The sequence below is a fragment of the Cupressus sempervirens genome, chromosome 5, assembly GCF_028749045.1.
Source record: "Cupressus sempervirens isolate cs-2001-9-10 chromosome 5, ASM2874904v1, whole genome shotgun sequence".
Taxonomy (NCBI): Eukaryota; Viridiplantae; Streptophyta; class Pinopsida; order Cupressales; family Cupressaceae; genus Cupressus; species Cupressus sempervirens.
The window spans coordinates 299818554-299831680 of NC_143122.1; the positions used below are offsets into that span (position 1 = coordinate 299818554).

The following is a 13127-nucleotide window of genomic DNA, read 5'->3' on the forward strand; positions in this document are numbered from 1 at the left end:
GAGATAAACCTAGGTGAGGAAAAAATGATGAAGATATCCTATGAAGAGAAAGTGTTATGCGATGCATGGGTTACATGGAAGGCTTATTAGGATTCATAAAAGAAGAAGAAACACAAAGAGGAAAGGAAGATAAAAGAGAAAGAAAGAAGAAAGAGAAGAGAAGAAAGGAGAAAAAGGGAAGAAGAAGAAGAAGAGATACAACATGTAATAAAGTTAGAGGGGATTAAACAAGAGTTGGAAAAAATTATAGACGAATACATAGAATGGGTCAGTCAATCATTGTATCTAAAAATTAGAACAAATATTAAATGACCTATAAGAAATATTATCAAAAAAAGGAAGCAACAAGCATAGAAAGCCTCTAGATTTCGTGTCTACATGAGAGCTATCAATTTCTATTTCTTTTGTTCTTAGTACAAGCTTTTGTGTACAAATGAAATAATCTACCACACTTCGTCCATTGTAAGTTTGACATGTGATGTTCCTTGATCTTAACCACATTCTAAACCCATTACAAACGACCAAATCATAAAGAATGTCTAACTTTAAAGTAAGAAATGCCTCCTCTTACATCTTGAGAGACCCTTTCTCAAATTGGGATCCTTCTTCCAATTACAATGGGTCACTAATTGAACGTTCGTTCTCTTTAAAATAAATTGTTTAATTATTTAAAGTTCTAGCATTGAAGTCCCCATGAAAATTATCCCCCTAAGATAAATAATGAACTAGGTATGTCCCTATTTATGGTTTCACAGGGATCTTCCGTGTATAGCTTCTTTTTCTTATATGTTGTTTTAGCAATATAGAATAAAGTAATAAGCAACCCTTTTGTGTGAAATCTTCATACAAATAGGCCCATTGATTGTTTGGGTCTTGAGTGTAACAAATAGATACAAAATCACCCGTGTGTGGAAAAAATAAAACCACCCGTGAGTTAGAAATCCTTTGGAAGAAAGGCACACCATTTCCAGAAATGCCTTCGGAGTGAAATCCAGACCGGACTTGAAAAACTCATTAAACTCTTCCTAAGAATCCTCCATTGCTTTTTAATGGGGTTCGAAGAATAAGGCGGCCTCGATTTGATTGGGGAGAGATTCGGTGCTGAGTGCGCTACGATGCATAAATTCTATTCCCTTCCCCTTTAATTTCTCCAAGAAGTCGAAGAAGAAAGAAAAGAATGCGAAAGGATTTCTGCGCTTGCTTTCATCCCTATCTGTGAAAACCCCCGTCTGTATCATCAATGAAGATGGGATCAGGAGGATCCAGTGTTGTTGGTAAGTAGTGATGAATTGGGTATCATTTTAGTGGCAATCTTTTCAAATCATGTATTTAAGTTGGGTTTGTAATGAACATGTTGGTGTGTATTATGTACTGCCTTAGAATTTCATTAATTCGGGCTTGTAATGGTTATGTGTACTTTGTGGTACCCAGGGCTTTTGAAGGATATGTGGGTATATACTATTTAGTGCATAGGGCTTTCATTAATTTGGTCTTGAAATGGTTATGTCGGTGTGTGCTGGGTAATATCCATGAATTTCATTAATTTGGGCTTGCGATATATATGTGTAGTGCCCAGGAATTTCAGGCTATTGGAAGAACTAGAGAGAGGGGAGAAGGGCATAGGCGATGGAACTGTCAGTTATGGAATGGATGACAGTGATGATATATACATGCGCTCATGGACTGGTACCATCATTGGTCCTCACAATGTATGCGGCTCTGTTTCCTTATAACTTTTGTTGCCTTGTTTTCATTTTTGTCTTTGTTGGTTGATCTTTGAATTGGTATCTGCAGTCTGTGCATGAAGGTCGCATCTATCAGCTCAAGTTGTTTTGTGACAAAGATTATCCTGAGAAGCCACCAACCGTGAGATTTTATTCAAGGGTTAACATGACATGTGTCAATCAGGAGACCGGTGTGGTAAGATCATCTATATTCATTATTTTTTTATGGTCTGTACTGGCATCTCAGCTTCTCTATTTGTTATGTGTCAATTAGGTTTTTTTGAGTTTGTTTGCATGCCATTTTTAAAATTTCTTATACTCAATTTATAATATATATGTATATTGATTTGTTTATGGGTCTGTCATGGTAATTTTACTGTGAAATCATTTGCCTTGTGATTAATGCTTATATATTCCGATTGACATCTGAGTTTCATGTTTCTTTACAGTTTGAAATTCTATGTTATACATGTCTTCCGCTTTATATAATTTCGGCTTTATTCATCCGTGGAATCTGTTAGCGTCTTGTTACGTTGTCATTTTTTACCATGAATTTGGGAGTTCTGCTATAAGTTTTTCCTATGTCTAGGCTATGTTACATATACACTAATTCATATCCAGAATTTTTCAACATCTTGTTTCTTTCCTATATCTTTTCATTATTTGGCATTTTGTTTGTTGCTTCTCACGTCTCATTTTGACATTTAATTCAAAACTGCATATAGAAAGCTATTTCATTCCTCTATCCTCTATCAATCTACTTTTTGAAATCCATCCCATTTCCCCAGTTTCGTACTTCTTGCAATAATTGCATTCCATGAGATGACATGTTTTTGAAGCATTTATTATGTTGTTAACGGTTTGTCCCTATTTAAGTATTTTAGCACATATATCTACCAAAACATTTTCAACTATAATATCTACAAACTATCACTGTTAATCCTTGATCGGTATCCATATGTTGTAAAAGTTGTAGAATTTGGCATAAAATCTATCAACTACATTCACTTGAAATATTTTGGATCTCTTTTGACAAATATGATTTGTGTGTACTGTGTGAGCAATAAACTCCACGAGACTCCTGTGAAGGTCATTAATAGTCCTCATGCCATGTCTATAATTATAAATTTTACATACATGTTGACCAGGATGCTTTCAACTGTGATACCTGACGAAAATCTCCATTCCTCTTATTTTGGAGGATGTTTATTATATCTTGCTTCGAAGTTCCCATATTGTCACTAAAGAGGGATTACATTGATGAAGATTGAGGATGTAAGCCCATTATTTCAAACTTATTTTTTGTGTAGCCTGCAAGTATGGTATGCAACGAAACCATTCGCTCGAGGTGTTTTACAGGACAATTCTTGTGTTCATTTTGAAATTCTAATATTTCATGTGTGTCTCTCTTTATAGGCTTTGTTCTATTCATCTCCAGAATCCGTTCTCATATCGTTACCTTGAATTTTGGAGATTTTACTATAAGTTCTTCCTATTTCTAGGGTCTGTTAGATATTCAGTAATTCATGTTTAGAATCTGTCAACATTCTTTTCTATTTCTTTTCATAATTTGGCATTTTGTTACGTGTTTCTCACATTTCCTTATGTGTGTGTGTGATTTAGTTTTTATGAGGTTCAAGTTGGCTATGGATAAAAGTTGAAAACAGCTGCGAAGCTATCATGTTTTTTATGTCATTTCTGTATGATATTTTAGCCTGCAGTGGGTAACCAGGTTGCCTGGTCTACAACGGTTGTGGTTATGCAGCCACGAATTTAGTTTTTCCCCACACCATTTTTTGTATCTTAAAACAAAAAACTAAGTGTTCTCCTTGGTATGAGAAACTGATTTCATGGCTGCATAGCCGCTGCCGTCTACAACAACCTATATGCCTAGTCTAGGATGGCAATTACATAAATCCAAATTTTGCACACTGGGTTTTAAACTTAGCAAGAAAATGTGCCGGGCAACATTGGCCTTTAGATCTTACCTCATCAGCATTAAATAGAAAAAATATCCTCATCAGTATAACTATAAACACGACTTTCACGACTTTAATTTATTGTCCTCATTTCCATCCAGGATCTTGCATGTAGGGTTAGTTGCAGTTTTTGGACTCTAGGGGTAAGCTTTGACTCCATTCATGATTGCCCAACGTAGTGTTGTGAGTGGATTTGATCTGGATGTATATCTTTATACTTGATTGCTTTTAATTGATTAATATTTGCTTCTTACCCAGTTGAGAAAAATCATTTCCATCAACAATTGATATTTGTTTAAGATTTTTCATTTTCAGATTGACTGTATTACCTTGATAGTTCAATTAAACTAAATCTATATAAACAATGATAATTTTATTATGTAAAACACTTGCCACCAACCCAAACGTTTAATAAATGAATATTATCTAAATTCAAATTTAAATCTTTTATCCTAGCTGCCTGTTATAAAATGAAATGGAAAATATGTCACTTCAAATGGTTTAGAAAACACAAGATGGTCCATTATTTTAGAGAACATAAAGGCTGGCCTGCCTGACCCCCCTGACCTGTACTGGATAATTTTAATATTTATTTAACTATATCCAATCCATTTTAAACTTGGGGACAAGAAGGAAATTGAAGTGCTGTACTCCTTACAGTCAAATATGTACCAAAAAAAACATAAGGGAAAATAGCTATGTTACAGGTTCAGGTTCAAGGATTTTCTTTTCTAGGGCTTGGTATGTCTGGGTATGTATTAGTGAAACTAGAAACATATTTTTATTTATCCATATATATGTATGTTAGTGGAACTAGACATAGTTTTATTTTTAATACCAGAGTTGCCAAAAACCCTGTCCCTTGTTGAGCACGTGTATCTCTGTACCCAGTTTGGAAATGTATTTGAAACAGCCTGGATACACGTTGAGTATTGTACCTATGTGTGCCTAAAAAACACTTGCTTTTCCAACCATGCTGAAGACTATGTGATTTGTTTTTTGATTTGATGTAAATCTTCCCAAATTTAATTTAGAGAAACTTAATAAATGCAATTTAAAAAAAAAGAAGCTTTGGTATAAACAAAAATTTCACCAAATAAGAAAGACAAATGAAATGCTATTCTATTTTAGCAACCCATTTTTTTGGGCTATTTTCTAATGCAACTCTACTATTTTTTGCAAACTATTAAGTGTTTAATTGCAACATATTTCCACAATCCATGATATTATGTGCATTTTTGGGTGAGATGCTGAAAAATTCACACACAATCTCACCCAGAAGCATGCACATAATATTAAGTGTTTACTTACAACTTACAATTTTTTTTTGTAGCATTTATGTGGACATAACAAAGGGGTAGGATAGATCAATCCAGCTGTGTTTTCTATTTTGAAATAGATGAATATAAATATTATTAATAAGAAACATAATTACATAGATATATAAATGTTATAATATAGTGATTTTATTTTCTAGTGCTTGTATGGTTGTTGGGTCTGGCTATATATATGTATGTATGCATATACTTTTATACCTATGTAAGCACATACATACATACATATATATAAGAAAATTCAAGAAACAATAGATCAATGAAATATATTTGCATGAAATACTTTATTTATTAAAGGGAAATACTATTGCAAAATTGTATCCTTCAGAGTTTACAAGAAGCCAACTTGTGGCTGTAGATGCCTAAGATTGTCCATTTTTAGGAATACCTAATTTTAGCCTATCCCAAGCTATTATTTGAAATCAAGCACCTTTATCTCTCAATCCTTGCTTATTTAATCCTAGCAATTAGATTTATCGATGATACACATGGATCACAGTGTGATTGTGCCATAATGTGACAATTGCCCCTTTCACATGTATAATTAAGACTTTGTCCAAATTTATTGAACCTCGGTGGTTGTCAAACTTTACTCGCCCCTTAATCTCACACATTTAAATAAGAATGTTGCCGTAATGCTAATCCTAAACCTAGACCCTATCCCTCACATGACAAGGTGACACTTGTCGCATGACTACATCATTGATCCTAATGCTAGTCCTTGGTCAAACCTAGTCATCCATGATTGATCTATCCTAGCCCTTGATTGATCTATCCTACCCCTTTGTTATGTCCGCAGATTTGCATATACCTGATTTTTGCTGCAGTAACAGTTCCACAGCATAATTTATTTTAAATAGTATTTTATAATTAAATCATATAATAGCTATTGATGTATATAAAGTGAATAAGTAATAACATCACATACTAAAGTCCATAGCTTCATTTCCAATAATCAACCATAGTAGGGATTGAAGAGAAGAGTGCGATATGGTGCCTAGAAGATTTGCCGCAACTAAGCTTAAGGGCGTGATATGACACCCCTTGGTCCACAAGTGGAAGGAACTGTTGTCCATCCAACAAGAGGTGGCCTATTGAGATGGGAACCTGTCTAAGCTTTTAACTGTCTCCCATTAACCCATACATGTTTGCTTTTATTTTACACTTTTACTTGAAACAACCAATCATTGTAGAGATCAATAAGCTGCTGGGACATACCTGCAACTAAGCCCTAGGGCATGATGTAACATCCCTTGGTCTACAAGTACCAGGGACTCTTGTCCATCCAACATGGAGTGGCTTACTAAGACAACGAAATCTTTTCTGCCCTTCCATTCGTGTCTCCTTACTAACCTATACTTGATTGTTTGTAGGAGAATACATAACTTAAATAAATAATTAAAGAATCTCCATAGATTAGCAATTCTCATTATTATCTATATCAAATACAAAAGAGATAATATATTAAACAATATCATCACATTGCTAGGTTACAAATTCCTGTTCAGAATTTTATCTTTGCCGTTGCTCTGATTTATTATTCTGAATTAATTGTATTTGATTATAAATTGACGCCTTCTCAATTGAATTGATCCCCTTTTATATATCTTCCATTGTGGGAGTCACACCTCTTCATAAGAGCACTATGATTTTTAATGAGGTGTCTCCTTTAAACTAACCGCTGCCTCTTTATTGATCATGACTTTTTGTAACCACTGCGAATAATTATTCTCCATTAATCTTAGTTGGCCAATAAACTGCTGAAATTATATCTCATAGCTTAGTTGGCCCGCTTTCCAACGCTAATTATTATCATTATATTCTGAATACCAGTTGGCCTGCTTAGAATAAAGCATTATTATTTTCTTGAACATAATTAGCCGCATTAATTTCTACTACCCAAATTTAATATAATGAGAGGCTGCAATTTTAATCTTATTAAAACTGTGATTTTGTTGCATTTATTTGTTGGGGCATGACACTACTGGAAATTCTATTGATGGATTTCCCAGTCTTTCATTTTTATCAAACAAATATATGCTAGTGAGCTCATTTTACTATTTCAGTATCATAATATATTTTTAGCCGATAGGCTATTATAAACTGAAAATCACTGGAAAAGTAAAGTTGCCAGGAAAGAATAATCAATTTTCTCACTCTTTTTTGGCATATTTAACTAGTCAGAACATAAATTTTGCCCAACTGACAATATAGTATCTACTCAGAACAGAGACCAGACTATTTATACCTATATATCGAACTTTTGGTTTGTGTAAGAAACCAGCGGAAGAAAGGTTAAGAAATGTGTGAGATGGTGTTGTGTGAAAAGATGCAGAGCAATAGGGTGCGCTGACACAGTTTAAAGCTTTTTCTACCAATTTTCATATATTCAAAATATATCCTCAACTTGCTTTATGCATTTCTTCTACATATTTTCCAACATAATCATACCTAAACCCTGTTCAGTTCATTTCAGAAAAATGAAATCATTTTGATGCACATAGCTTCAAGCCATTGACAAACCATTTGAGGTGAATTTGTTTCCACAATGCAGCAACTGGGCGTTGTTGGAGTGGCAGCTTGGCATTTGGCTTTTGTTCTGTTGCTTTTATGTCAGCTAGATAGTGTGTTAGGTGATTTGGGAAGGACATTGATAGATTCATATATCATGCGTAGGCAGCCATTGGCCATTGAAGGGAATGGGTTTGAGTTTGGAAAGAGGGTTGTTTTTGATCTAATTCTTGTATTCCCTTATCCAAGGCTCAAGATTGCTCACATTGCTCTATAAGCATGAAAATCTGCTATTTTTAGCGGATCCTTCCAGTGTGACTGGCAACAGGGTTGGAGCACATGAGTGTAGCTACAATGACGTCGTCTGTGCTCCTGCACTGGACAATGACAGCATTCAAGCTTTTTCTGGCATTGATCTGAATCATGCAGACATTGCAGGCTATCTTACAGACTAGCTTGGTCTGCTCACAGATCTTGCCCTTTTTCATGTCAGTACCGGTAGTTTCTGTGGTATTGTGCTTAAGAGCTTAAAGAACCTCACATTGTTGTTTGAGTTGGATATCAGCAACAACAAATTTGTTCGGCCATTTCCCACTGCAGTTGTCTTGTTGCCTTTATTGGAGTACTTGGACATTAGATTCAATGGTTAGTGTGATGAAGATGGATACAGTTGGATTTCATGAAGGGATAAAGGATAATCGCAACCATCTATTTGAGGTAGAGATCAAAATGGCAAGGAGAATGGGATGGATGAAAGGCCTCACAATTCATAGCTGAGAGGCAGTTTGCCAGATGGTGTAGTTCCAAATAACTTGGCCTCGAGCATATGTGCATATTATACAAGCAAACACAAAAACCGTTAGCTGTCTAAAAAATGGTCTGATACATATAAATGGAAAATGTGTAAGTAGAAGTATACTGCTTTCAAGACCGTGCACATAGTTGCAAACTCTAGAACAGAGTACTACTATTCATCAACCCATACCAAAGACCAGATCGGGTATGTGGGTCATTTTATACATCAAAAATTAATTTATTGGACTCTACAATAATTTCAGGGATATGCTCTAAAATAATATGTTGAAAAGGATTTAGAAATCTTCAAGTGGATGTCCTTGGGTTTGTTAAAACTAAATTACATGGTAGCTTTAGCAGAGGTTATGGACGTCCATAAAAGCATAGCTTGAAGGGGATATTTGTAAAATGTTGATCATGAAGTTGTCTAAAATGATGTATACACAAAATATAGATGCACACACAATGAAAAATGTCTAAATAGCAAACTATTATGTATTGGGAAAGAGGACATGGAGGTGCGCACAGAAGTGACGACTTCTTCTTCTACACCGAGCATGTTTTGTTATAGGAGGAGGGGAGCACTGATTCCATTGCAACTCGTTTTCACAGTGAGAAATAGTTTTGCAATTGCCACAACATATAGACTGCAGTGTTCCACAACTCTAGAGCTATCAAAGAAAATTTGTAGCCGAAGCACCATAAATATTTGTTCTTTTGGCAACTTTAAGGTGCAGATGCTTTTCTTCTTTTTCTTTTTTGAGCTCAAGAGTTAGTTTTGAAGTGGGCATCTCATCTATTTTTCACAAATTTTTAAAACTTATGTGAAGGGAGCCAAAGGGTTAAGAATAGCTTTTAATAAATCTTTAAAATAAAAATTTAACTTGAAAATTCAACTTAAACGAAATCTAACTATAACACTTTAGTTTAAAACAAAGGAACGCCAATCCCAGTCTTAACTAAACCCTAACACTACCTTAATTCTAATTCAGCTGTAACTCTCACCTCCCCTTAATTCATCAAAGTTCCATGAGTTCAAATCCATGAAGAAAATAATATGAATAGAAATTTAGGGTTTTGGAATAGGGTAAGTGAAATCGGGAAATGTGGGTTTTAGGGGCTCCAAACTTTAAGCAACCTATCATGTTTTCCAAATGTTGAATGCAGGGTGCTAGGAAAAGCAGTGTTCATTATAGCTATGAGAGATTGTTTTAGGAGAGGAAATAATTGTGTGTATTATCTCAAGAGTTAGTCTTTTACTTACATTTCCAAACCTATCTTTTGTAGAGCTGGAAATTTTGAATTGATCTATTGTTACAAGATTTTATCTTGTCATTGTATATAGTTGTGAGATAATAACTTGAATGCATCTTTGATGCAATACAAGAATAGTGCAATTAGCTACAACCAAGGTAATACTAAGGTAATCTGTCAAAATATATAGAATACCTTAATGGGTTTATGGTTTGTTGTATCATATAGAAATTGTATTACTATTTTGCATTAATGAGATACAAATGGATTTGTATTATTAGCAATTGTATTACTATTTTGCATTAATGAGATACAAATGGATTTGTACTTCGTTCTCAATTTTATAGCAGGATTTACAATGTAATATGGTACAAAATGCCCTATTTGTTTTATTCAATTTTGTGGATTAGTGCAATACATGAATAAACTAAGTTCATATGAATCATTCATTGTGTTTATATTCTGTATGGAATGACTTACATTTAGGAAACATAATTTTGGAATAATATAATACTTCTATTTCCCTTTTATTAAATGTGTCACCTTAAGTAAAAGAACGAGAAACATATTAATTTATTATTGCTTAATAAGATGAGAGCTTATTATGGTCAAATGTTTCTTTCTATAAATTGCACCGACTTTGAACAACACAGACAATATCAACTTAAGAAGCACTTATTTATCTTTTGAGTTGAACTGCATATTTCATGAATAATTACATTCAATTTTTGTAACACATTCTTAATAACCTTGACAAAAACCATGTTCGTATGAAATAAAACAGAAGAAGTATGGTCTTGCTAAAAAAATTCTATTTGTCCCTTAATACATTACTCAAATCAAATAGAGCTGGGGTGCATTCTATTTAAGCTCAATCAATGATAATGGAAATGATTGAGTTATTCATTTGATTATCTTATGTTATTATGGTTCTATCATTTCTATTGTCTAACGTCAGTGGCTAAATGTAAACATTTGATGAACAAAGACTGCTATGTATCTAGATATTATAAGGGATCCAAAAACTACAAATCGATTTGTGATCTTCCCGTAACAAATATATAAAAGAAAAGCCAAAGAACTGAAGAAGAATCATATGTAGAGTAGTACATAGCTTCCATTGCAGTATATAGCAGAATCTGCAGCCTAATGTGCAAACTATGAAAGATCAGTTCAACCAACAGGTACAGGATACAAATTCAGTGTATGGTGAAAAATTGTCATAGATACTGTTCAAGTCATAGGTTCAAAACAGGTTTGTGTCCAGATGAATCTTCTTGTGGGCGTTAATGAGAAGAAAATTTACAGAGTTTACTTGCAATTGGAAAGCATGCTATAGAAGAAAACTGACAGACGTTAACTGCTATCATTTGGCTTTGAAAATCTTCTTTTTTCAATGAAGGAAAGTATTTTTTTTGCGGGCTCAATCAGGTTTCCAGATTCATGCCAGATCTGTCTCAGACATGCTGTGGACAAGCACACAGTCTCGAGTATGAACCATGGGTGCACCTAAGTGGAATCAGATCTGGACCGATATCCAATCTGGTTCAATATGGATGTGTCTCTGGAAATGGAAAAACTTGATAATTAAGGAAAAGAGAAATAATACTACATTTAAGGAAAGGGGAATGCGCATAAATAAGAGCAGATTAACAAGTCATACACGATATGCAAAGCTGGAAAATAATAATAAGGAGAAAGAGGATTGTCAAGGTTTTGAGGACAAGGCACATTTACTCTGTATAAGGAGTATAAGGCATATCTTCTTTAAGGGAAGGATAAGTGTGATAAAATTTATTTCTTTGATGGAAGGAAACTGTTAAAAAAATTTCGAGACAAGATTAAGCAATTTTTTAGCAGCTTTGTATTGACACAATTAGGAATGTCTTTGGATGGACAATCTACAATGCTAGGAATCGTGAAGCACATCAGTGGAACTATTTAAGGATACTAATTAGCAATACGAATTTTTCACATTTCTAATAATTTATTGATGTTGTAGTTGTATACAAAAAATTGTATTGTTAATTAGTATCCTTAAATAGTTCCATTGATTAATTTCAAGATTCCTAGCATCGTAAATTGTCCATCCAAAAGACATACCTAATATTGTCTTTCAAAGCTGCCGCTTAAAAAACGTTTAATCTTGTCTCAAAAAGAATTACAGTTTCCATTCACCAAAGAAGAGAGCTGAATTTCAATTTACATTGAACATTTAAATATGATGCTAAATAATCTATTTTATATAGATTTTGATGAAAGCATGTCAGCATACTTTAATGTCTCTCACTATTTATATAGCTAATTATAAGTATAACCATATTAAGCATACATTCAAGCTACAAGCCTCTTTCGGTTAAGCAGCCGCATGCAGATGAATCCTGTTTGAAATATTCACCCAGGGGTCGAACCTGGGCCAAATGTGCCTACAGATATTTGAACTTTAGTAGATGGCTTTCTCTAATCTCATGCCGTTGTGCTCACCACCTGTGCTTTAACTAATTGAGCTATGACACTTTTGCAGACCTAATATAATTGAAATCTATCCTTGAAGAATTGGTTTTCAATCTTTTGATTGGTAATAAGATGACTCTTGACCTCCATGTGAGGCATTGTGTAAGCCAATGTATTGACATTCAGCTGTGAAGATCAGATTTTATTTTAATTTTAGCTATTATATTACTTAAGTCATATGCATGGCTAGTTCGGATATCTGATATAGAATATGTTTTGGTAGATTTCTTGTTTCTCACTCTTGGGTAATAAATTGCAGGTCGAGCCAAAACATTTTTCGATGCTTGCAAATTGGCGGCGTGAGTATACTATGGAAGATATCTTGACACATTTGAAAAGGGAAATGTCAGCTTCTCATAATAAGAAGTTAGGGCAGCCTCCAGAAGGCACTTTCTTTTAGAATCATTTGCCCTTTACTCTCTGCAAATCACTCTGAACTTGACGCTATGAATGGATTAAATGTAAAACATTACGAGTGGAAACAAACAAATGGAAGTGCAGGTTTGGTATGTGCTTCCATTTTTCACGTGGTTCAAATGGTATACTAAGTTTCTATATTATACCTAATGACTGATTATGATCTGTAATTTTCTTAAATTTGGAATTTAAAAGGATAAAAGTGCTCTAAGGTTATTATTATTTTTCAACCTGGGAGTCACGAGGACAATGCATGCTCTTTAAAGCTGTGTATGGCACTAATTGAGACATGCATTTTACATTTAATTGTGATACACATTGATGGATATGTGTAGACATGTGTGTGCGCGCATATTTCTTTCGTTTTTGGTTTTCTTTTTGATTGACAGACCTTGTCCATATTTTTTTTCTTTTTCTTTTTGATGATACTAAATCTGTGAGGCTTTGAACTCTGGTGTATGTATGTATGTATTTTTAAGAGTCTTTTAAGGATGGGAGCACCTTAATATCCATGACTTTGCATTAACCAACTTCCCATGTATGTATTATTTATGTATATTTTAAGAGTCTTTTAAGGATGGGAGCTCCTTAACATCCAT

General features: G+C 34.0%; 1 protein-coding gene across 1 annotated transcript; it reads left to right on the top strand.

The window, feature by feature from the left end:
• Nucleotides 1-1074: 1074 nt before the first annotated feature.
• LOC149555767 (ubiquitin-conjugating enzyme E2 variant 1D) lies at nucleotides 1075-12890 on the top strand. Its single transcript, XM_089829920.1, has 4 exons — nucleotides 1075-1274; nucleotides 1570-1709; nucleotides 1795-1920; nucleotides 12371-12890. Exons 1-4 carry the CDS (start codon nucleotides 1241-1243, stop codon nucleotides 12509-12511), a joined length of 441 nt encoding a protein of 146 aa, XP_089686046.1. The 5' UTR covers nucleotides 1075-1240; the 3' UTR covers nucleotides 12512-12890.
• Nucleotides 12891-13127: the final 237 nt, after the last annotated feature.